The sequence below is a fragment of the Hetaerina americana genome, unplaced genomic scaffold, assembly GCF_022747635.1.
Source record: "Hetaerina americana unplaced genomic scaffold, ioHetAmer1.1.p SCAF_3, whole genome shotgun sequence".
Taxonomy (NCBI): Eukaryota; Metazoa; Arthropoda; class Insecta; order Odonata; family Calopterygidae; genus Hetaerina; species Hetaerina americana.
Window position 1 is genome coordinate 75,187,943 of NW_027286874.1, and position 26,437 is coordinate 75,214,379.

The following is a 26,437-nucleotide window of genomic DNA, read 5'->3' on the forward strand; positions in this document are numbered from 1 at the left end:
CTCCATATCTGTGTTTGTTTTCCTAATTCATGTATTTTTTCCTGAGCGGTTATGTAAATAGTTCAATACTGACGAGTTCTATGTCTTTTGAATATTTTTAACTTTAAAAAATTATTAATAGAGGCATATATTTCTTAAAAAATAAGGCAGAAAAAGCAACACACAAACATGGGAAAATATTTTTTTAATGAATAAGGAGAAAAGTAATGAGGACTGTCAAGTCCAATGACATACAACCCTGGCTGATAGTGATACACCTAAAAAAATTAATAGCAAATAATGAAGATGGTAAATTTATATTATAAGACTTAGATTGCTAAAAAAAACTCATGAAGTGAATTTAATTTATGTTGCATTTACGATGGCTGCTACAAATGCTCCTTGCCACCTGGACTCTGACTTAATTCCTTTCTCATATTAATAAATACATTGCATCTTATTTATTTTTAATTTTATTAATTATAAATTAATTATAACCTAGTTTTAAAATATCCAAAATCATATTTTATAATATTTTCAACTATGCCAAATGAACAATGCAAACCAAATTCTTTGGGATGTGCCCGTATTACTAAACAAGAGGTCTTGGAATTTCCACACTGAAAACAAAAGCATTATAAAAATGAAAAATTTATTCTCCCAACTCCAAGAGGAATCAATTTCTAACCATTATACATTATGCAATGAGTGAATGTAAATGCAACCATATTGATATTAGCTTGATAGCCAATGAGGTCACCCCTAAGCTCTTGTACTTCATACCACTCATTGTCTGTCACTAATTTATAATGTAATGTCCAGCAGTAGAGAAGTGACATAGGCACAAAGGGACATTTACCCCTCCCCATCCCATCTACCAAAGTCCAACCCCACATGTATAGCAAAGAACCACTGACTTTAAGGATTAATTTTTGGGATGTTAGATGCTTTGGACCACTGAAGATCATCACAGATGACTACAATATTTCAGCATGCCCATTTTACACAGAATGCTTCAGGGAAGAGAGATGAGGAGTCAGAAGCCATAGCTATAAAATTTTCTTCCCAATTCACAAGGTCTAATGTCCTCAATTCCAGTTCCAAACTTTAATGACCTCTCCCAAATTTATTTCCACACTCATCAACCCAGCACCCCACTCAATTGCTCCTTCTTCCCAAATATATATAACACTTAAAACATTCCAATGGGTATCCCATAACCTACTCTCCAAATTGTATAATAAAATGACTTCATTTAATGAAAATTTTACTTCATGAGTCTTTTATCATTCATTTCATCCAATAATTACCAAATCATACAAAACTATTCCCAGAATTTTCATTTTGAAGATCACCAGTTTTCCTTTGCAAAAGAGATCTAACATTTCAGATCCCAATCCTCAATTTTTGACATACTAAAGTTAAAGATGTACTACACCAAGAATGTCCTACCTGGATATCAAAGCCCATGGATTATTTGACCTACAGCATATTTAATTCAAAATAATTCCAATTCAACTATTGGAAAAATTCCAAAGAAACTGGCTTCCCAACCAGAGGGCCCGGGTTCAAATCCCGGCGGTGTTGAATATTTTCAGAGGTATCTCGATCCCTACTTGAGGTGCTTAGTGGAGGGCACTTTGAGTGAGTACGCCGTCCGGCGGATGGGACGTTAAGCTGCGGACCCCTTGGCGCCTTTCGTAAAGAGTAGGCTAATGCCGACGCCGGGTTTCTCTCCACCCTTCATCCTTTCCTATCCATCCCCTATAGCGCATATGACCTCAGCTGTCGGTCGCCTCCCCTTAATACTACTACTACTACTCCAAAGAAACTGCGAGAGATGCCGCAACTGTAACTTTTAACAGAGTCATCTGCTAATGTGCATTTCAATGCAACAATTATAGAGTGTTAAAATCATTCGTCTATACCGGTCAAGGTGAACGATTTTTACACTCTGAAATTTTTGCATTCAACTATTGGAGATAGAAGTTTTTTCAGCTGCAGCTCTTTGGGATGAACAGTCAGTGGTTTCCCGGTCTCTAACCTCACCACTGTTTCAGCCATTAACGAAATTCAGTGAAAATTAGTGTTGTTTCACAGGCTATCTCAGAGTAAGAAACAGAGAGTTTCATCTTCTCTCATATCAAGTACTACAATCCTCTTCTCCAGGTTGTTGGTTGCCTGCTGTTGGGTGGCATAGCCTCTCACCAATACATGGGGTCCACATGGCTTTCTATAGTATTTTGAGGAAATTGTAACGAAGGTTAGGCACCTATGCCTACTAATATTAGCCAATCATTTCCAAACTATATCCGAAATTTTCATTGACTGCCCGAATAGGCAAGTATAAACCATTCCACAGAGTGAATTCTCACCTTTACCGGTCATTGTACATGAGGGGATGAAGGTGCAGGGTGTAGAAAAAATATAGATGTATATATTTACTAAAAGAAAACAAAATATGTGGAGCTAATGATACTAACAACCTTTTCCCAAAACCAAGTTTCAAAATAAAACCTATGCCTTAAGTAAATCCCATTATGAGTGGTGTAATGACTGGTCCCAATTGACTTGATCTCCTACTCCAACAGTCAGTCATCTCAATGTCTCATTACCAGGCTAACAGATCATTAGGTATTCTTGGAGTTTTTGTTTTTTATCACACTCATGGAAAACTAGTTTGGATTGAGAAAAGGCAAAAGTCGGCATAATATACTTTAATGTTGATGCTTTGATGTTTGAAAGAAATTATTTTTTTTAGGTTTGGCACATGGGTTCTTTTGGCAAGAATTAAGATTTTTTCATGTGTATGTATGGACTGTAATAGTAGTGAGCTGAATAACAAGAAATTGCAATCTTAAGGCGCTCATTACTAAAAATTATCCATGACCACAGGTATTTGTTTACATTATATTTCAGGGATTTTGTTTTATGACACTAAAAAATTGTTCTAACTATGCAGGGACTTTTCAAGTAACAACTTGTCATATTTCAAATTTTAAAAGCAGGTAAATTTATGGGAACGAAAAAAGATTTCGGTGAAAACTATTATACTTGATATATACAGGCCAAATAGTAATTTAAGTTGAAAATCGGTTCTATTGCAGGGAAAAACTTTCTTACTGAAATTTGGATTGAATATTTCGTCCGACGGCTCGTCCATTGATACATCAACCCCTGAAAATATTTACACGCATGTAACTAACATGATTCGCTCATTGGCATATTGGGCTTCAAAAAAACAAATTTAGATAAATTCCACACCAATCCTCAAGAGTTTTCATTAATCAGGAATTCCTGATCATAGCTCCTCCGAAATATAACTCCATAATTGAACATTGAACTACGTAGAAAATTTCACTCTGCAGTTTATTTAGAATTCAACTCAAATCTTGATATAACTCAATGCCCGCAACAACATACAAGTGTTCTTTTTACATTTCATTACTACAATTAGTTTTAATATAAACCATATAATATTCGGGTATACTTATTATCATAACTTATATATTTTAGCATTTAGACACACGCAATTAAAGCAAATAAAAGTCACCATTAGCCTATAATCTTAATAGTTTCCGAAGAAAGAAATTGACATCGACAGCATAACAAACAAAAATGAAAGACATACCTTGACTGTTATAAGAAGTCCAAATAACAGGTTTTGGATAAATGTTCTCAGAAATGGTCATACCAAAATCATTACAAAGAGACGTTATATATTATGATATTCTCCTGGAAGTGCCTAGGTAATATTATTAAACTCACGGTATTCTAAAATGTAATCTAATCATTTGAAAACCTCTCTAAGTTGGTCTGCTTCACTTAAAGCGCATCTTGAATACCATTTGCCCTTTATGGTTCTCGTACTTCTCATAACACCGTGCCTTCGATAGCATGGTGAAATGGTGATATTTCCAAATTTCTTGACTGCCCGCACGCGAGATGGAGCAGAGTAGAGCGGTGGGTGTTGGTAAATGTAAGGTAGTGGTGGTTCTCTATTACTAATGTTTTGTAAGTGAAAGAAAACAACAGTGGCATATGTTGTCTTGCAGTATTTTTACGTGAATAACATTGGTTTTTATAATTATAACCGGAAATATGATCGTCGTTTAAGCATGAACCAATTAATAGAAGAAACTTTCAGTCGCACTTTGCATTTGCTTGGAAACCCGCAGTGTAAAATTCCGGATGATACTTATTTGCAGTTACTTCTTTCGAAGCTTTCAAAAGAAGGTAAGTCCCGTGATTCTGCTCTCTATGAAGGTAAAAGGGATTAATTTTAATGAGATTTCTTTTGATTTGAAGAAAGTGCCAAGAAATTACTCATCCTTCCTGTTTGCGAGGCGTTCATCAAGAATAGTCTTGAGGATGGTAACAACTGTGTTGATGTATCCATCAAAGTGTTCTCTTTGCAAATACTGGCACTTTTGCTTACCGAAGAAGAAAAATTCATGTCCCCAGAGTATAAACATCTCATTATTGTAATCTCGAGAGATTACAATTTCAAAGAGTCGAAAAGCTCGTCTTTGCAGTTGGGCTATGTATCTTTGTTGTTGTCATTGCTAAATCACGGCAGTGGAATAAAGTACATATTAGAAAAAGGTAAATTTCATGATTTACTGGGTGATTATATTATTAATTTTTTGGGTTTGATTTTATCATAAAATTTCTCGATGTTCATTTCAGAATTATGGAAAGATATCTTGCTCATTCATCAGAATGATAGAAGTATATACATTCGTCGAGAGACTCAAAAGTTCATCGTTACTCTACTGGGTGCAGTAAAACATGATAAGCCTATGAGCGAAATTATTCTCGGTGATGTATTTTCACCCATGACTGCCAAAAAGGATGTCTGCAGCAGCCATTTAGCTCGTGAAGAAGATGAAACTAACCCTATTTCATTAACAATTGATTTGGCATGCTCCATTTTGGAAGCATCCCTAATTAACCCTTTACCAACTCTCTTTATATTTTTAACTGGCTTTGATTTGGAGCCATTTATTTTTCATCTTTTAGATCATGCCATTGAAACTAACCCAAACCATGGATTTCTGGCAAAGTTAGGGAAACTTCTCTGTCTTTTTCACTTCAATGCCCTCAACCAAAGTTCAACACCTTCAGACTTGGCAGTGATTTCTGAGAAAATTCTTTCACTTCTCACAACCTTAATGAAAAAACGAAGCATTTCATCGGTGTTGGCCGTGGCATTGCAGAGTCATTCCTGCGCGTGTAAAATCAAGAATACTGCCGAAGTTTCTTTTGAAGATGAAGCAGGCAAAAGGCTACTGCTGAAGGACCAGCTGATATATATTCTGGTATGTGATTTGTTGAATTTGGTCAAAGTTAGAGGTAATTATTAAGCTATATTTTGTGTACCTAATACAAGAATGGTTTAGTCAGGAGGGCGGCACGCATCCCTCCAGGATTGCTATTATATAAATTTTATATTACCGCGTTCCTCCTTTGACTGAATAACATAATGACTCTACTGACCAAATGAAAGCCTATGGCACTCGTGCAAGTTTTGGTTTTGTCTATAATGTATTATAGTGATTAATCTGGGAAACCTGTGAGTGGAGGGAATTGTCATATATGAGTAAAAATAATTTTATAACTTTTTCCTACCAAGAAAGCTTCAAGTCATGTTAATTTGAAATTGATCACAATAAAGTAGTAGTGGAAGCAGACCAGCTTCAATAGATAATTTTAAAGGTTGGTGACAAAAGGGATTCAAAAGTAATGTCGGGCATGTAAGAAATGTTAATTTTTATTGTTAGTAAATTCAAATAAATTCTATAAATCTACTGATGACGAATCTTATTTATCTTTCAGGTCACTCCTTTGTTATTGGTGTCTTTGCCAAGTATTACAAATGAATTGAATTCCAATTTTATGTCTCACATTTGTGAAACTACATCATCCACAACTCAACATTTGGCAATTCAGCTGAAAGAAGCCATTAAAAAAACTAACAGTTCAGTTGATTATGCGTACCTTGCATTGGTCTCCATACTTCAGATAAAGGATGTACTCGATAGAGTGAGTATCTGTACTGATATATTTTTTATTCAGCTGTTTTTATTTCTGTTAACCATCGGCGGATAGTTCAATCATTAACAACGTGTTTAGTATTGCTGGTCCAGTGACCTTCTCACCACATGTTTTGGTTGAATTCCCAGGAGTAAAATGTTTTCAATGAAACATTACATGGAATTTATAGGGTTACAAATAAATAATTCATAACATGTATTGTGAGAGGAATATCAAACCCATTTTGGTGTCCATGGTGTGTGATATTAAACTGTTGAACCCCCAGAAGGCTCCATTTAATGTATGCTAATCTTAACATGAGATTTTATGACACCCATCCTAATCAGATTTCATTTGAAGCATCATTGGTGACAAAAGCAGTCACCTGTTTTCCATGTTTGGTTATTAAAGTTATGAGAGGAAGTGGCCATGGCTGAGGTAATTTGTTCCATTAGGGATATGTGGGTGATTTGGTAGAGATAATAGTATTCAGGAAATGGGGAAAGTTGGAGAGAAAATGAAGAATGACCATTAGTTTACTCTTAATGAAACCGACCATGGGGTCCACAATTTAATATCCCAAACAATAGACGATGAACTTCGAGTGCTCTTCACATAGCACCCAAGGAGGCGTAGGGATACATTAAAAAATCCTGCCCCTGCTACAATTTGAACTCCCTGAGGGTGAAGTGCTAGTACAGCAACCACTGCACCAATTGAACCACACTAACCCCCTTCATGGTGTTCCTGCTAAAGACCTGAACTAGATATGTCCATCAGTCCCAGTTCCATCAACTTCTCTCGCAGATAGTTTTAAACCTCTCCCCTCAGTGGATCTATCAGTTTATAAAACTAGGTGAAAAACTGGACAGCTGTAGTAAATTCGCTTTTCTAGAAAAGTAAAGAGATTTGGTGGATGGTCTGGAAAAAAACTTTTTTTTTTACACTTCCAGCCTTTCATTTTGTTTACATTCCCAAGATGTAATTAATTTTTGCCCAGTCATCTCTGTTCTTGGTCCTTGTTCCATTTGACCCTTGATTGATATATTCTGCATCAAGGTTGTGCAAATTGAGTGTGTGTGCAATGTATTGCATACAAATAAGGACATGAAAATTTACTCCTCGGAATGCCTTCTATTTCCTACGGTCCAGAAGTTTTATTTTAAAGGATACTATTATCCATCTTGAGATGTCTACCCTTCCCGTTGATCACTAATTTGAGGGTGCATTATTGAATGCCTAAGGTCATGAAACTGTCTCTCTTTGGTGGTCTGCGTTGTTGTAGTTGCATATTGGCTGCACAAAGGGAAGACAGACATGCTCGAAAGTTGTACCATGGAAATAAGCATAGTTTTGCCACACCTCCTTTTTTCTCCATATGTCACCTCTGATTTGTTGCTATGATTGCAAAATTCTCCTATTTATGTCATATTTGTAAGTGACTACTTACAATATGAAGAAATGGAAAAACGTTAGGAACATTCTGATGAATGAATATTTATATGCATGAAACTCCATTGCTTTTGCACTGCATCTTTAGATTCAAATATTTAATTTGGTGGAGTAAGCAAACTGTAAAATGCATTCATTTTAGTTTATTGAAGTAGGAAGAAAGTGACATGAACATTTTTGTCTCAAGAGTTTTTTCGCTTTTATATCTCAAGACAATGATTTATGTTTTTGAAAATATGTATGGCATGACTATAAAATTGTATTAACTGAACAACATCGAACCATTTTAATGAAAGAAATGAAGTAAACTTATCAAACTACATGTTTATCAGTAAATTTTATTCAACATCGAGTGATTCAAAACTTAAAATCATAAATATTGATTACAAAGCTTTTGAGTATTAAGACTTTAATTTTTTATTTAGGTCTTCCAAATAATCCTTGGAGTCACTGTATGATTTACTGCATTAGAAAATTTTATTATTTTTTTTTACTATTCAGCGGCTTTTATTTCATTCAATTTTTTTATTTCACCAATTCCATTGAACTAATGGGATTTTTTTTTCCTGATGAATAGGAGTCTGCTGTGGTTGCATTTCGCTCGGTAGCATTCATGCTCTGGGGGTTTGCCCGACCTGGTGTTACTGAAATTTCACTGCTCATTTCCAAATCTCCAAAACTACTTGGTGTTGTGTTGGATGGGCTGCGCTCTTTAATAGAACTCTTCCATTTGACGTGGAGGGATTCACTGGAAACACTTTGCCTCGTGACGTTCACCACTGAAATCATTCAAAATGTCAATGCTCCAGCACAGGTACGTGTGATCTTCATACTTTGAGTGAGAACTTGCAAACATTGAATATAGAGCTGCAAAAAATGTTAAAATGTTTTCACCAGGATGAGTTTTAGGCATAAGAACTCCCTGCAGCAGGTAACAGCAGTGAATGGATATTAATAGTTGACCATAATTCCTTTATGACTTCTCATCTTCAGAAATAATTCACTTAAGGTGGTTGAAGCAAGTTTTAAATTAAATTAAGATATTTATTATTATTATTAAAATCCACTTGTGCAGGTGGCACACAAGTCCCTAATAATCACAAAAGATGATAGGTAAAATCAGTCAGTAAAACAAAAGTACACCTAAAGGAAACTTCAAAACACAAATCTCTTTCGCAAAACAAGAAAATCCCCATCTCATTAACATCAATCAATCAGCAAGAAAAAATAGATAAATTTAAAAAAATTAAGCTGTTACGTATAATTTTACACCACACATCAATCAAATGATTACATATATTCCTTACATCTTTTCTTAAAAGTATGCACTCTTTTAGGAAAGAGCTCGAATAGTTTTGCAGGTAAGGTGTTCCAATCAACAATTGTTTTATTTAGAAAAGAAAATTTTTTTTAATTCGTTCTTTGTGCCCGGCATTTTACCTTGAATTTGTGGTAATTTCTCCCAATAAAATTTGGGTTCCCCACCTCTTTCCTAAGATCTGCCCAAGCTTTCTCACCGTTCAGAATGGGGAGGGAGCCACAAAATGTTAACCTTGTACTTCTGACAATGTTGTGAACTATGTCAAAAAACAGTTGAATATTTTAATAAGCAAATGTGGGAAAGTAACAGTGGTTGAAAATATATTTTACATGCAAAACTTATGTAATCCAACTTTCAGGTAGAGAATCGGATTTGACATTTATTTGTCAAAATTGAGGCGATCAATGTTCGCTATAAATAGGTAATTTTTAATTTGTTAATATTTTCAATTCAAGTCAATTTTTATCTTTAGGTGGTGGTTCAAGCATTTCAACTCATGAAAAGGTGCATCGAAGATTTCATTCCTCCAAATTTGGCCCTTCTTACCAACAGCCTTCAGAATTCGTCACTGTCCCAACTAGGTCCACTGCTAGAAAAGCGAATACATGACCTTAATTGGGAGGTCAAAGATAGTGTTTATGAGGTCTTGGAATGTATATCCAGTATATCAGATTACAGTGAGTACATTATTTACCCAGCTCAATTGTATTTTGCCAATATGGATTTATGAAAGTTTTGTAACCACATTGTCGTGTTACAGAATTCCCTGTGTTTCAAGAAATGCTTCTGAAGAACAATCTCTGTGAACTGACTGTGAAAGTTGGAATTATTGACAGTGAGCCATATGTTCGAGGGTCAGCCCTAGCATGCTTAACAGCCATGGTTCAAGTTACTCCACTGTGGAATGAAGGTTTATCTGCCTTGGGAATACCAGTAAGTATTGAGGCTGAAATCACCGAGTGATTCCTCTTTCAAAATCCTTTATGGTTAAGAAATTTGCTAGATCCCAATATTCCCCCATGGGGATTTACCTGACAGGCATAGAAAATAATATAATGTAAGTTTTCAAATTTTATAATTGTGTTCCAATGTGTTGTAAGCATCTCTTACTTTACATTTTGTAGTTACTTTCTTTGTAAAGATCTTTTTATTAGCCTGTTCCCTTATCATTTGGAAATAATTGTTGTATGTAAATCACTAAATTTTTTGTAAACTCCTTCCTTTTTTACAATTAGAGATCTATCATGAGATTTGTTTAATGAAATAAAAATATTGCAATTGTTCTCCTTGTAGACCATAGCAGTTAACATTTTGCAAGAAGAGAGCGAAGGCCTTGTTCGAAAGGAAGCTGCTGGGCTTTTGATGGAATTGTACCGAAACAATAGAGTTGTGTAAGTTATTGAGAAGCTGAAGTCAATCTGGTTTGTTTTGCATGATGTGATACATTAAATGTATGTTAATTTAAGTTTGTTTCCAGTTAAAACCATTTTTCATGTAGACATGTCAAATTGTGTTTCCACCAAAGTATGTTAATTTAGATGACTGATTGTATCAGTAGAAGTTTGCTTGACTAGGAATTGAACCACAAATCCTTCACTTTCCGAGTTAATTCTAGAGTCACTTACCTTTCCAAGTTCATTAATTCTGAAGAAGGCAAATGGAGTTGAAGTGAAATGCAATGGGAAGTTTGTATTTGGGTTAATTCTTGAAAGATGGAATTTGATACTCATGGGTGGTTAAAAAATCCTATTTTATTGAGAGTCCTGTCAAAACCATAAAAGCTAATTACGAAGCCTTACAAAGTTTCATAACGTTGAGCATTGGTCCTTAAAAGTAAAACATCCAGTGTACAATTCTTGTTCTAGATGTTTTTTCTGGGACATTCCATCTTCAAAATTTTTTGGAAAGATCTGTGTCCATCTCTGAAGTTAATAGAAAACACATAAGCTACCTAAGTATTAAATTCATAGCATTCGGTAGAATTTTTGTGCACTGTAAAACTTTTCAGAGATGTGAACAAAATTATTAATCAGTGATAATAAAACAGTAATAAAAATTTTGAAAACACCATGCAAATTGTGTTGTTCATTTAGTCATTTATTTGAGCATGCAAATTATAAATATAGGTATCATTGAATTGCCAACACATGCAGTCTTGAAGCACTTCCCATTAGGAAAGTGCAGCAACATTGTTTCAAATTATGCACAATGAGAATTTAAGAACTGTGAATTATTGTATGTTCTTAAAAATTATGTAGGATGCAGGAATGAAAATACCTTGCGGTAACACTTTTTTTAAACATTCTGCTCTCCATCTCCAGGAATACATTCAAACATGAACTGTATGAAGTAATGTATGCAGCAGCAACAAAGGATCTTCACTGGGAGGTGAAAACGAAAGCATTAAATTTTTGGAAGGCAGTCACCGAGAAAAAACTTGCAGACCTAGGAATGATAGATGGGACATTCCCTTACATCACATTTTCTAAGGTAATACTATATGTATGTACCAGTGGCTATGCCTAGCTTTGCTAGGCCCATTTATCCATACCGCTGTTACCAGATTTAATAGATATTATATGCATTGTTCTCTAGGCATGTAAGGTTGATAGTATTGTGTACATTCAAATATAAATAATTCTTAATAAAATAATCGATTTTATTGACGTACGAAGTAATGCAGAAATACTGCTTTGTTTTAACTAACATTAATGTGTATAATTTGTTCATTCTGGCAACACAGTTTTGTGAATAACATAAATTGATCATTTTCTCAGTACAGATTTATAATCAACATTCATATTTCCACCATTTTCCTTAATAAGTTAACTGTTAAAGAAATAATTCAAGACCATTGAATTTCACAGTAGTTATTTACTGAAAAAATTATGCACTTACTAAGGAATAATCTGAGACTAGCTCACTTTTCAAATGCCTATAATCTGTGCTTAACCTCTTGCCTACATGATCAAGTTTCTGAGCTGAAAAAAACTACACTCCATATGCAAGTGTTCACTAACCTTTTATTTAAATGCATGCTTTTTCAAGGTCCTTGTCATCCACTCCCTCCACTCTATATAAGCTTCTTTGCAATGCATTTCCTTTGATCATACTACTGTGACACCTCTTGTCCAAAACACTTCCTAGAAAAGTGAAATACTCTGCCTTCTCTAGCTAATGCCCTCCAATTTTAATGTTTAACTTGGCCTTCATATTTTTACAGAAATTCATTGCCTTTGTTTTATTTGCCTTAATTATCATCACATACTTATCATACTGCTTTTCTTAAATAGCCCAAAATTATTGTAATCCTTTGGCTTATTGGCTAGCTAGATCATGTTCAAATGTTACTGGTTTTATGAATTATTCACCTATTTTCATTCCTACCTCCATATCCATGCCTTTTATAGCACTTCATCTAAATATAAATTGAAAACATGAGTGATAATGGACAGCCCTAATTGCCCATCCTGACTATCTGCTATTCACACCTATCACTTAAGGGTCACCTATTCATCAAGTCTACTCTTATTTTCTGTTCTAAAATCATTAATTCTACTAAGTTTACTCTTTCGAATACCTTTTTGAAATCTGCAAAGTAAGTGAATACATCCTGGTTTTACTGTACATTTCTTTAAATTGGTGACCTCATTACTACTATGGCATAATCTTATCTTTTCCCTTTCTGAATCCATGCTGATCATCACCCAAGTGTCCATTTGCCCCCTTAATAATAATAATTTATTTTTTTTAGGATCATGCATAAAAGATATAAGACGCATCATAATCTATAAATTAATGATAAAACTGCAATATAAGTATAGTAGATTAACAAAAATGTATTAACATTTTAGTTTCAGCTAGATGAGGAAATTATTAATCTTTGAAACTTAACTTTCTTAAAAGTTCACGTATAGTTTTCTTTCTTTTGAAAAAAATCAAGCAAAGAATGAACCTTATGGGTTTAAAAAAAATATGTGAACCCCTTTAAAGAAATGCAATACTTCTATAGGTATTCTGTATTTATTTCCAGATGGACCGAAAAATTGTCACTCTTGACCCCCCAAAGGTGAAGGAATTGATTCAGAATGTTTTGGAAGACCTGAGTCAACTTGGATGTTTAAGAGCTCTTTTACTGGCCATTAAGGATTGTGATTTGAATGTTGCAAGGACTGCTGTTTCACACTTGTCATACTTAAGGACCATCAGCCTTCAAAATGGGCTGATACCTGAAGATTCTCTGGAGAGAAAATCGAGTACTTGTATCAGTCAGAATTCCAGTTCAACTGACAGTGATTATTTAAACCTCTTGAATTCTCTGCTTTTAGCTAATGAGGTATGTATCATTTTCTTTGGAGTTAATTTGAAACAAAACATTAGGTACTAGAATGATTGCAGGTAATGGAGCCAAAATAAAATTTGACTCTGGTAGTATTAACCCACGGCTGGATCATGTTACATTCATTGCAAAAATCTCCCAATTATAAAATGCATTACTTTCGACATGAAAATATAAACTGCAAAACAGATATTCACATATGTTATTGTTGAATAACAGACACTGTACATTAAAGCCTCATTATTGTAACATTCATGGACAAAAAGCGATTGGATTTCAAAATATATATATATCTGGTTTCAAGATAAATTTAAAAAAAAATAAATTTTTATATTTAAACAGTAGCATCATAATACTATGAGGAATATGTCCACTAAAATATCATGACAATTAACCTGGAAAAATATTTTTTTGATTTTTTTCCCATATGTTTAGGAAGAAGATCTTTTTATTGAATGTAGTTATTCATTTTGGGAAGAAGTTGGTAAAAAATACATAAATAATATAAATCCCCATCAGTGGGGAAATCTAGCTTTCAATCCACTTGCAAAAATCCACAAAATAAGTATAACAATCGATTTCAAAGTAGATATTGAAACAATATCTTTAATTGGTTGCCTTTTCTTCTAATACTATTCTCACTTCCATTGAAGTAAAGGTCAAATAGATCATTCTGCTTCTTAAACCGTTGTGAGATCTTCTTTGATTATTATTCACTGAAGGCAACTCTCCAGGGAGTGAAAAATATGCTGACACTGTCATATTTCCTTCAAGTATTCCCTAAGGTAGTATGTGCGTTTTATATTTACCCAAATAAATACTATTGCTTCCTCTTTTGACGAATAAATATTCTTAAATTTCCAGTTTTTTCCACATATAATGGTCCTAGCAAATTTTATTGTAATTCTAATTATGACTGTATGACTCTGTGAAAAAAAACAAGTCCCTTATGAAATAAATACACAACTTATGCATAATACCTCCAATTAAAATAAACAAAAATAATTTCCATGCTAAAAAGAAAGACTCGTATTTTTCCACAGATTTTATTATACGGTACAATGCGTTTCACCGTATAATAAAATCTGTGGAAAAGTACGAGTCTTTCTTTTTACGAGGGTCATCCGGAAAGTAGTACCCGTTCGTGCCGCATGAAGTGCTGACGACGCGAGTAGCCGCTGGACGAGGTCAGGTAGCTTCAGTGGCTTGTCTGCCTTCTCTGAGCCAAGTTGCGTGACGCTAGCATTGCCTGTGTTGTTTCTGTGATTGTTTACAATGTTTAAAAAAATTGAGAACGCCGCCAGTTGTGAAGTGAGGGCAGTGATTAAATTCCTCAATGCAAGAAACGTTCGCCCATGTGATATTCATCGCCAATTAAAGGAGGTGTATGGAGACAATGTAATGGACGAGTCGTCTGTTCGGCGGTGGTGTCGCAACTTCAACATGGGGAGGGGGAACACACACGACGATGAGCGTTCGGAGAGACCGTCTGTCATTACAGACCAACTGGTGAGCACAGTTGACGAATTCGTGAGGAACGATCGGCGCGTCACAATTGATGACATCTGTGAGCATTTTCCCAATGTTTCTCGAACAATTGTTCATGAAATTGTTAAACACCATCTGCATTATGCAAAAATTTGTGCAAGATGGGTCCCTCGCGTATCTCAATGAGCTGGCGGCGAAGGACTATGCAGCAGGAATACAGAAACTTGTCACACGTTATGACAAATGCCTTAATTTGCTTGGAGATTATGTTGAGAAGTAGTTTAAAGTATCCTCTTTCAAATAAAATTTTTTATGTTTGTTAATATTTACTTTTGTGTCTTTATTTCACGAACGGGTACTACTTTCCGGATGACCCTCGTAGTATGGATATTAAATACTTCCACGAAGTGAAGCCTGAAACAATAGAATATATTCACAAAAATAATTGTTTAACATTAAACATTAATAATGATAATAGCTTCATAAAAACATGTTTCTTTATCACTGGCCTATAAACTCTTTCACTGCATCTTAATCTCCTGGAATGTGCTTGTCACATGTGGCGAAAAGTGAGGGTATCATATCTCCGTGGCCTTTATCTTTGCCACCCCCTTTCACTCTTTGCTTCAGTTCTCTTCTCGCATGATTTTATTTCTGTGCATGTTTTCAGGCTGAAGCTGATGGTCCAAGTGGTGCTGTCTGCTCCGGAGAAAAGTTGTACATTAACCCCCAAAAGTTCCTGTGTTTCCTAAATGCAGTCGACTTGCATGTTGCAATGGAACAACGGTGTCATTGGCTGGATCAGTGTGGGAGCAATGACATGTTGTCCCTGCTGGAAGACATATTGGCATCTCACAATGGCTCAGGAAGAGGTCCGGGCCCAAATGTCAATGATATGGATTGTTACTAGCAGGCCTTAAGTTATCATTGGACTATTAATGATTTTTTTTATAGTCCACGCTTTCCTCACATGCAAATTTATGCTAGAAAAATTTGCGACAATAGTTAATCACACCATGAAGTTGTGGTATTGTTTTAGTAGAGCGTGAGTACATGGATATTCAACAATAGACATGTATTATTTTGTGCCTGAAAAATCTATAAACTGTTCTCAATGCTTCTAGGTGTATTATGGAGTGTCCATTTAATCACATGATGCAATTTGGGGCAAATATTAAACCTCTCTCACCCAAAATGGCACTCGAAAAGTATTTTCTGGTAATCCCGTGCACAGTCGACTGAAATTTCAGGTTTATCTGTGTTTCGTTGAATACTTTGGAAATATTGAATTTGAATTCCAGTATGGTTTTACCATCAAGGCCCCCAGTTGTGTATGAAACTGGTTTTAATTGAGCTATTAATGCCTTGCTCACTTTATTCTGAAGTTTTGCAATGTACAGTAATTTGATTGGTTTAGAAATTTAAAGGGTTTTAATAGTAGTGGTTTGGTATTCAATTGGAAAAGCTCTGCTTCTGGTCATTCCAAAGTTCACCCAATCCACTGTTTTGTCTATTCCTGATTTCCCAGGAAACCACAATTGGCACAGGGAAAGGAATTGGACCCCCTTACCTTGAAGTCTGAATTTCCTTGACTTTTAAGGCTTAGTATTTGTTAAAATCTATCCTCACCTAACAAATTAACCTCTGGCACTGTTGATATCTGTGGTGTTTTTTATGATAAAAAGTTTTTGTGTGACAAGTGGCAAAAAAAATTATAAAGTTGATAAAATTAAATTTTTCTTAGGAAATAAAAATGTTTGAATCTTACATTGTTGTATTCAGAAAGGCTGTAGTAGCATTTCTTGCAAATTATGCATAATGTTTCACTTTTTGTTGCTAGAAGAGGTTAAGTAGTCAGTTGGTGTGTAATATAGACTTTCTGCCCTTGGAAGTGTGCCTATACTTTAAGAACCAAACCCATTCATCCCAAAATGAATCATGTGATTAATGATTACTCCCATACCACTAAAGCTGTCACTATCATGCTGCAAATATTTCTCATTTCCTGATGAAAATTATGAAATGTGAAGAAGATGATGAGGGGCCAAGTGTAGCTTGAAGTGCTTTTGGACTAACCATTCTCAACGTTTGTTGAAGTTTTCACCCTGTACAATATTTTAACCCCTCTCAGTCGACGGAGAGTGATCAAGATTTAATGATTTTGCTGTTGATGGGTGTTCATTATATCTTTCACTTGTACATGTATTATAGTGACCCAGATTTATAATTTTTGTGTGCACCTTCTTGACCCCAAGTAGTGCCAGATGACCAACCATTTTGTCCTTGCTACTTGTGCGAAAAAATGTCAGATGTTTGGCTGTGACTTTACATATATGATTTTCATTTAAAAATATAGTTCCATAAATGTTTTGTCCACCTTTTCGGTCCTGCTTGTACGAAGAAGAGTGATTAGAAAATTGAGATCAAAACATCTGCAATACAGAATGACTTTTCATCAAGCTTTTACTTCAGAAGGCTGTGCAATTTTGCACATTACTTGACCTAGTACTTAGAGTGTAATATGTATTAAGGAGTTAATGAATGTTATGGGCTGTTAGGCAAATGCAGATCCATCTTCATTTGCATATTGCTAAGTTGGGGACTGTATGGAAACATGAAATCCACTGCATATATTTTTCACATTTTTGCAATAAAATATTATTAAGACGAATTTAGTTCATTCTTATGTTTTACTGTGTTATTTTCTGAAAAAAGTGACCCATAGGATCCCTATTTATCTGAGTGATACCCCTGGGCAATTGCTGAATCCAAGCTGTGCAATTTTTAATACATAAGACTTCCTGGGAAACTGAAAATGACCAAGGGAATGGAACTCTCCCCAATACCTTCATGTGTCAATTTCACATCCTTAATTTCATTGAATGACAAGAACTTACTCTCATCAGTAAAACTGACCTTCAGATTGAATACTGTGACCAATGTTGGTGGATGCCTATTGTGATTGGGCATTCAGCTGTATGTAGGCTGTCGAATGAATTTTTTTTCTCATATTGTCACAACTGTGAGTAGACACCCTTGTGAAATTGTAAGCCATTCTATCCAGCAGTTAGCTGTAGACAATCATTTGAATTTGTGGTGTATGTGTTGTTAGAAATGGAAAAAATCGATTATCGTGCAGTGACAAAATTCTACGTAGAAGAAGGTTTAATGCCGCCCAAAATTCATTTGAGGTTGGTAAATGTGTATGAGGACTCCACTACTTTAATTTCCAATGTCAAGAAATGGGTGGCTGAGTTTAAACATGGCCTTGTAAGCGTCCAAAATGATCCTTGTGAAGGATATCGAAAAAGTACAACTGCACCGGAAATCATTGAAAAAGTGCACAATATGATTTAGGAAGATTTGGCATATGAAGGAGCATGAAATTGCTAATGCTGTAGGGAAATCAAAAGAATGCATCAGTTACATTTTGCATGAAGAAATGATTGCCCTTGGCAAACGTTTTGCAAAATGAGTGCCGCCTATGCTCACTATGGATCAAAAATGCATTCGAATGACACATTCCAAATGGTGCTTGCAAGCTTGACAAAAACAGGAGTAATATTATGCATCAATATGTATGTGACAATTGATGAAGCATAACTTTGCTATTGCACCCCAGAATTGAAACAACATTCCATACAGTGGATAGAGGCTGGTTTTTCATCTCCGAAGAAGGCGAAGGCTGTGTCATTGGAGGGAAAAGTCATGCTGTCAGTACTGGAATGCGGAGGGAATTCTGTGGAACTACTGCCTTGAAAAAGATAAAAAAATAACTAGGAGTGTTATTCTAACCTTTGACAAACCTGGATGCAAAAATTTGTGAAGTCCAACCCAGCTTGCAGAGGAAATGGTTTTCCATCATGACAATTCACCTCCCATAAAAGTTCCTTTGAGATGGGAAAATTGAGGGATTTGCACTATGAAGTGCTGGAACATCCACGCTATTCCCTGAATTAGACTCCTTTGGACTTTCACCTCTTCTAAGAACTCATAAGCTTCCTCACTGGTCAACATTTTTCATCCAATAAAAAGTGATTGCTGCTGTGGACGAGTACTTAGCAGCACTACTGGAAGGAATCTATGAATGGGATAATGGCACTGGAATGCCACTGGAGGGAATATGTTATTATTAAAGGCGATTATGTTGAAAAATATTACTTTTTTGGAAACAAATTGTCATCATCAGGGTAAGAACTTTTCCGATCACCCTCGTATACTGGAGAGTCATGGATTAAAATATGGCTTCTGGATACCTTAAGCTTAGTCCTCCAACCTGTGTAATTTTCTGAGGATGAAAACCTCCCATGGGCCAGCAAGCAAACCAGGGAAAGGTAGCAAGGTTCATTACCAAGGTTCTATTGGGGCAACTGAACACAAAGGCAACTCCATACATACCAAAATATTATTGAATTTCACCGAGTTATGGGTTTGTTTGTGTGCGAGTTGCATCTACTAAACTCTAGTCTTAAGACATTATCATCCTCTTTGAAATAAGAAAATCATAATTAATATTAGTTCACAATGATATATAGCTGAAGTAATCAAAATTTTCAGTTTGTACACAAAAATTTTTCCACTTGAATATTGGTATTTTAAATGTTGTGTGGGTTTTATATGTTTTTCAAAGGTTCATGATCAGATAAATATTAATCAATTTTTCCTACAATGGTGCAGTTAATGCAACTTAATTTTCAAGTTTTAATGTTATGCTGTAATGAACATCTTAGATTCATAGTCCAGTAGGGTAGAATTCTCTGATTGATAATGGACAATTTATTTCCATCATCCATAGTGAGCAAATTTCTCTGGGATATGAAGCTGCATCTAAGCAGAGTATCATGAACTGTCAAAATTTAGGGTATATGATCATGACTGAATGAGGATTATGCATTGACTTTTTAAACTATAGTTCCAATTCAAGCATTTTCCATAAAAATACAAGGTTATCTCTCCTTGGTTAACCCTCAATATTCGAGTTGACTCAAAAAGAATGATTGCAGGAGCATCAAATGTGTGGATGAATTGAAAGAATGTTTAGGATCCACTGAAGGCTATCTTTTATTTAGGTCTACAATTAAGATCAACTAAAAGTTAATTTTCTGAGGATAGGGGGGATTAGGATGGTGTGGTGACAAATGTACAGGCTTCCCACTGAGAGTTTCCCCCGGGTTTGAATCCCCGAGACAACAAATATTTTTCAGCGGTATTCCAATCCGTACTTGAGTTGCTTTGTGAATAGCACTTTGAGTGAGCACGATATCCGTCGGATGGGACGTTAAACTGTGGACCCCTTGGTGCCTTTCGACAAGAATAGGCTAAGGCCAGGTTTCTCTCCACCCTTCCTTTCCCATCCATCCCGAATGCAGCCAATATTGAACTTAAGACCATATTTTGGTACTCAGAATAATATTGTAATGGCCCAATAGTCCATCCATATTTTCTGAAATTATGAGTGTTGCTAAGATACATGTACGTTACATGCAATGGAAAGTCCAATGTATATTCAGCCACAGAGAAGAATTCCTAGGGGTTGGAACTCGGAATGCTCAGTTTTCTATTCGTTAGAAGTTAAATTCACAGTTAACACCTGGCTTTCTACATTAACTACCTCAATGATACATGATTATGCCCACATATTTCATGAAATAAACTTCAAAATTTCCCTTCCTAACCTACCTTTCTTTTTCAATTGAAGATAATGATGCAAAATTTTCATTTTTTTTTGCAATATTCACAATTTTCCTATCCTTCCATCTGAGTGGAAGAAGAACCTAATGCAATTTTTACATTACAAAAATATAATTTAGATTTCGAGTAATTTACAGGTGGACTCTTGGGGGACATCAAGCATCTACATACATCTATGCTTCAACTCTGAGAGGTATCTTATGAAAAATGAGCAAATATGTGGATTATGATACTAAAATTGATACACAAGAAAATTAGGAAATGAAAAGTACACAACCAGCTTTATTCTGAACAAAACAATAGGCCAATTACATAGTAATAACAATAATATTGTGCTAAATACTCAGCAACATAACATGATAGGTCATTCCAAGGTAAATATACAAGAATAAATACGGATAAGCTCATAATTTACAAATAAAGATGAAAGACAACAGTAACCACTGCCTTATTATGCAATTCAGAATGCCATAAATACATTTGAAGGTAATATATTAACTCACTAATTTTTTAAATATATACATTGGCCATGTTTTCATAACAATATGAATAAAGAGACAACAGCCCAGGATTTCAATTCTGAATAATACTGCCTTACAATAATAGCGACCAAAAGTATGCAAGGTAGCTTTTTTTCATCGAGATAACTGGGTTTATTGCTGCATTCATACATGTAAACGAAATCAAAGTTAGCACAGCAGAGAAACAAAAAAAACAAATCAGGATTCAATTTTCCTTTTTACTTGCTTATGATCTCTAATCTCTCCCATATCATTAGTATCTCTGAATATACTATTTGTATCACCAAAATTAAAACTGGTCTCATTGCCAAGGGTACTACCAAAATATTTTCCAATAACATCACTGTCAAAGTTAGGATACAATTTAAAATCAATTGGATAACATTTTTTCCTAATTTTTATAGCCCCTGGATGCTCTGTTTCAACTGATAAATCTGTGGCAGGCAAAGCCATTGAAGGCATTTTGGGTAAGCTAAACTTTCTCTTCTTCACTCCTAACCCCCCACAACTCTCTTCATTCCTGAAAGTGAATACAAACATGAGTAATTTTAACCCTTCCTCAGTGCTTTCATATAAAACCAGTGTCCTGAATGTATTTCCAATACATTAATGTGTCTATATTATTTATAACTATGCACATGAGTGACTACACAAGCAAAACCTCAGCATCCAAAAAATATTGTACAGAAATTAGTATAGATTTTCATTTTATTCTCAAAAAACATATCAAAGCACAAACCTTGGATACATTTCTTTAAATTATGTGGAGTATTCATTTTTTAAACACTAAACCCTCATGCTTGCAGACATAAACCCTCGGATTTTTCATTCATAAATTTCAGGTGGTACATAGTTATTTATTAGTAAACTTTAATCCTTCAACTCTGCAAATGTTTTGGAAAGGATTGCCCACTTGCCAAAGTTTTACTATTTGAAAACATGAAATATTAAAAAAAAAACATCTCTAAAGCCATACTAATGGATGGCTAATGCAATGAAGAAATTGATTAATTTTAAAATGATACTAATTTGAACATTTTATGCAAATGGCATAAATAATAATAGTCTGGAGTGAGATTATGTACACTTTACAGGAGCAGAGATAAATACACAAACACACACCTTTTGAGCCTTCGAATTCCATTCATAAGAAACAAAATGAAAGGCTGAAGCTATAAAAGATTGTGATCAATGATTTTAGTATTGCATAGATAAACCATGGCATTGATCAGTTGATCTTGGCATATCTCTGGATTATCTCCATGAATGTTGGCTCAAATAGGCAACAGTACCCAGAAACATGCAGAGATTAATGTTTCAAGAGACCTACAAAGTCTATGAGTACGCTCACCTTGGTTGGGGATCCATGTACGTGTGCCGAGAAAGAACTCCTGTCATCGGAAACAGATCCCCATAGGAAAGACGAGGTGCATTGGGGAGAACTCTAGATGTAATAAAAGAATATGATCAATCAGTATGTACATGGAAGGAACCAACATTCTAATGTAAATTTAAAAATGGTGCTATCACACCAGTCATGGCTTTGTATTAATGCATTGAATGATAACAATGAACTTTAATTGGTAACAATTTGATTCAATTGTTAACAATGCAAAACTTTGTTACCTATTACAAGTTGTGGATGGCACTGCAATGGCAGTTGTTGGGACTTACAGAATTTTGCACAATAAATTAACTACCTTAAAACTAGACATTTACTTCTACCATCCCTTCCTCCTTACCATTCTGCCTTTCACATTCACAATGTGGGTTTTTGTTAAAGACTGTTCTTTCAAAAATCGTTACTCACCATTAGTTAGCTGGCAGCAGTATGCCCGAGAAACTAAATCCTCAAAAAAGAACCTCAAATGCACAACAGCAAACACCATTGCAATGCATAATTACACCACAAGGGGCCTTTGTATCAGAAGCACAGTTTTTCATTATATTTTCTGGATGCTAGATTATGTGATATTCGATTTGTAACATTTATCATACTGCAAAGGTAATAACATTAAGGGTCATTAATAGCTGTTGACCTGCACAGACGTGTGCACGCCGTTGCTGATACATAAACCATCCTACATTCAAGGTCACCATCGGAGCAAACTATTAAGTCAAAAGGATATTTTTCTCTGTCAACAGGATATCTAAATATAAGCCAACTAATATTATATCAAAGTACTGGAATAATGATTTCTCTCCATTGCCTATTTTAGAAATAATAATGACAGGAAATCTTATTGTTCAACTGTTGTCAAAACAACTCCATTGTTTAAAAAATTAAGTAGAATAATAACTAAATGGTTAAATAATTGCATAAATATAATTCAACATGGACAGATACCAAAAGTATGATGACTAAACAAACAGTTTCAACACTAAAATAATAATAATAGCAGTAAAATCTACCTTTTTAAGAACCATACGAGGCATAACATTTGGCACCTATGTACTACAAAGGAGATAAGAGGAAGCAAAACAAGTCCTAATTATGTTTGGATGTGTCTCTCCATCTGCATTGGTAAAAAGTGATTGGAATGTGAATAAATATGACTTGGAAAAGAGAAAAGGAAACAGCAAAGTATTTATTTCGACAAACTATCACCACAATGTACAACATAATATTGAAATGGTGTCCATTTCATTTTTTCCTCCAACAATAACTTAATACAAATATTATTACGAAAGGGTTTGGAAGATATTTCTCAATAATAGAACCTTAATTAAATATATCTCGTCCAAGGCCAATATGCATTAAAATATTCATGACAGTATGCATACATTTGGAGAATATGTATCTAAGACTAAGTGTTAGCAGAGGAAACTCAAATTAAGAAATCAGCAATGAGTATTTTTTACATATCATTCTTTACATACTTATACTAGCCTTTTTTGGTGCGTGCATTAATTATGAATCATTAGATGTTTTTCTACAGCCTTCCTGAGAATCCATATTGAGGCTAGCCTTAATAATAATGGCATGAAGACACTTCAATAGGAAGTTAACATTATTAATAATATATTATATTTTTATGAATGAGTAATTAACATTGAGAATTTTTTACTAATTTTGGAGAATTTTACAGTGTTGGCATATCACAAGTGTGATAACAATTAATTAATAATTTTATTTAGACAGCAATAAAGGAACAATTTCTTATAATTCCTTTCAATCCTTCATTTGACACACACACTTGCGTATTTTTGTTTGGTGTGTTCAACTGCAAAATCTGACCACAAAAAATTATTTTTGGCACTAGTGATGAAGATGTGTTGTACTATCATCCTATAGCAACCCCATACACTATCAACTTACTACTTAGAGACATTTAAATAACATTCTCCTTGTATAAGTCTGACTAATATTATTTGTGCAATAATGTGTCATTTTTGTGCAGTAACACCATAAAGTCAACAAATTTCAAACAAGTTTAACATTAGAGGCTCATGCACCTAAGAAAATGGCAAGACATTACTAATGACGTGATTATGATACACAACTTTACTTTGGGCAAGTATGTTGAAAAATGTTATTCTCATGCAGAGTAGAAGGGACAATATCTCACCTTCGAAGAATAATTACTGCCCTCTTAGCCACAGTATCCTGGGGTCGAACACAATGGGTAATTTCATCTGCTGCGAAGTCCCTGTAATCATACCCAATTTGTTTCAATTACAAAGTAGTATCTCACAGCACACAGTGCATCTAATATGAGGACTAGGAGGGTATGCAGATATACACAGTCTGTGGAACTAAACTAAGGGAGGGGCAAATAATATCTGTGGGAGGAGAACACCAAAGAAAATGAAATAAAGAATAAAATCATGAACTCTCACCTGAGCAGTGTAACACACCCTCTTGTAAGTGGCAAGCGAAATATGGGCTTGGAAACTCTTATGGGTTGGTAGTAAAATTTGCAACCAAAGCTTAGAACGCTATTACACATGAATGAAACAGACACTATTGGCCTGAAATAAAGAACAAAATTAATATGAAATTACATTAACGTTTGCATAATTCAGCCTTCACCCGAGTGAAATTTCCTCATTTTAAACTCCAGTAAAAACTGAATTAACACACACTACCATTATTTAATATTCTGTGATTTTCTCGCGAGCATTTAAAGGAACTCAAACTAATTCTTCAGATAATTCATACAATGATGATTGCTTATGCACACAAACCTTTTTTTCAGGTTTAATGGAAACCTTGTCTACCATCATTAATGTGGGAAATCAACTTTTAAAGACATTAAGGACGTTTGTACAGACACATACTAGTTTATCTAAATTTTCTTAATTATCTCAAAATTATATAAAAACAACTATCATACCCCATTAAAACAATTACCATACCTGTCAAAGATGTGAATTGGATCGATATGGGACACAATGCAACCCCCTGGTTGATAAACATTGATTGCTGCGGAGTTGAAAAAGCCTGGAGGAATTAATCTCGCGTCAACTATGGGCTGAATGACCAGTGAGTAAATCCAAGATGGAATGGAATCCACCTCTCCACAGGGGTATAAACGTTCCATTCCGGGCCCCCTTCTCGAAAGCTGAGAGCCATATGTGTATCCCTCGCCGAAAAAATATCTACAATACAATGAATCATCATGATTTGGAAGACTTCAGCAATATATAACATACTTTTGAAACTTACTTATTCCTTAGTGGGGCTCTGTCAACGGAGCACGGTTTATATGCCCCTTCATCTGCCATCGAAATAACTTCGTCAATTTTACTTTCAATCAAGGAACACTGTTCTTTGTTAAAAATGACTGTTTGCTCTATACCTGCACGAATTCTTTTTACAATTAATGATTTGTCTTCCACGTATTTCCGACAGTAAGGAAGAGTTGATCTGCAAAAATAAAGCTATGCATGAACAAAACCGAAAGACGGTATTTTGAAAACAGAAATTTGTAAAAGAAGCACACTTGGATCTTCTTTTCAAAATGATTGAACCAGGCTTGGAAGTATGTCTTCTAAGACCATCCCGAAAGCTATCCCCCGATGCCATCCTCCCCGTATATGAGTGGAAAACACGATGCATAACAGAGAAATTGTCCCAAGGGTTAAGCGGGATTGGTTCAAATCGTTGCTCGCACGGGAAAACAATTGAATGCGGGAGAGCGTCGTTAACTTTAGTGGCTATTGTTTACTTTATGAAATGCAGTTTGCAGAATGTTGGAGTTGCCGTTAATGATAGTATTTGCTAGATAGCTTGAAAGCATGACGGAATTACGACTTTCGTATTATAATTACCTACTTAGGCGTAACTTGACATGTAAATAGTTATGTGTTTGTCACATTAATTGCTAACTATTGTCACATTGATTGCTAAAAGTTGTAATATTGTAACCTTATTGTCTGTCGATTTGGAAATAAATGTTTTGTTAAAAATTATTCCATCTGGAGATAGAAGTTGACTTTCGACTGTACTTATAGTATAGTAGTGTCTTTCGGTATCTTTTGCAGTACTATTTATATTCGTTAATTAAGACGAGATCATGAAAAGGTCAACTAATTTGTACTGAAGTATAATCTGGTCCTACTTGATACAATAGTTGCAAGGACTTAAGTCCCACTTCCATAATGATT

General features: G+C 34.9%; 3 protein-coding genes across 5 annotated transcripts in view; 1 reads left to right on the plus strand and 2 right to left on the minus strand.

The window, feature by feature from the left end:
- l(2)k05819 (transmembrane protein 94-like protein l(2)k05819) overlaps window positions 1-3,784 on the minus strand; it is a 73,244-nt gene extending 69,460 nt beyond the window's left edge. For 2 of the 3 annotated variants that reach the window (XM_071588665.1, XM_071588666.1), the window contains exon 1: window positions 3,611-3,783. The gene's annotated coding sequence lies outside the window, so the exon portion shown is untranslated. Of the gene's footprint in view, window positions 1-3,610 lie in introns of all 3 variants that reach the window. The other variant, XM_071588664.1, reaches the window with a different exon arrangement.
- Window positions 3,785-3,935: 151 nt separating this feature from the next.
- LOC139690976 (BRCA1-associated ATM activator 1) lies at window positions 3,936-17,286 on the plus strand. Its single transcript, XM_071588667.1, has 12 exons — window positions 3,936-3,952; window positions 4,035-4,215; window positions 4,288-4,584; window positions 4,669-5,300; window positions 5,818-6,024; window positions 8,045-8,281; window positions 9,261-9,465; window positions 9,549-9,721; window positions 10,082-10,179; window positions 11,110-11,278; window positions 12,822-13,124; window positions 15,286-17,286. The coding sequence occupies exons 2-12, from the start codon at window positions 4,098-4,100 to the stop codon at window positions 15,523-15,525; spliced, it is 2,679 nt and encodes an 892-aa protein (XP_071444768.1). The 5' UTR covers window positions 3,936-3,952; window positions 4,035-4,097; the 3' UTR covers window positions 15,526-17,286.
- Window positions 17,287-20,707: 3,421 nt separating this feature from the next.
- LOC139690726 (RNA demethylase ALKBH5-like) lies at window positions 20,708-25,866 on the minus strand. Its single transcript, XM_071588249.1, has 7 exons — window positions 25,774-25,866; window positions 25,497-25,697; window positions 25,187-25,429; window positions 24,668-24,799; window positions 24,397-24,477; window positions 22,179-22,271; window positions 20,708-21,347 (listed from the first exon to the last, which is right to left on the minus strand). The coding sequence occupies exons 1-7, from the start codon at window positions 25,854-25,856 to the stop codon at window positions 21,026-21,028; spliced, it is 1,155 nt and encodes a 384-aa protein (XP_071444350.1). The 5' UTR covers window positions 25,857-25,866; the 3' UTR covers window positions 20,708-21,025.
- Between the last annotated feature and the right edge of the window lie 571 nt (window positions 25,867-26,437).

Bases quoted from the DNA above. Each gene is read 5' to 3' on its own strand.
- LOC139690976 (XM_071588667.1), top strand. From the start codon at position 4,098: ATGAACCAATTAATAGAAGAAACTTTCAGTCGCACTTTGCATTTGCTT. The intron at 9,466-9,548 runs GTGAGTACATTA...GTCGTGTTACAG, and splicing joins ATCCAGTATATCAGATTACA to AATTCCCTGTGTTTCAAGAA. The intron at 13,125-15,285 runs GTATGTATCATT...GCATGTTTTCAG, and splicing joins CTCTGCTTTTAGCTAATGAG to GCTGAAGCTGATGGTCCAAG.
- LOC139690726 (XM_071588249.1), bottom strand. From the start codon at position 25,856: ATGGCATCGGGGGATAGCTTTCGGGATGGTCTTAGAAGACATACTTCC. The intron at 25,430-25,496 runs GTAAGTTTCAAA...ATTGTATTGTAG, and splicing joins AGAGCCCCACTAAGGAATAA to ATATTTTTTCGGCGAGGGAT. The intron at 24,800-25,186 runs GTATGGTAATTG...TCTTTATTTCAG, and splicing joins CCAATTCACATCTTTGACAG to GCCAATAGTGTCTGTTTCAT.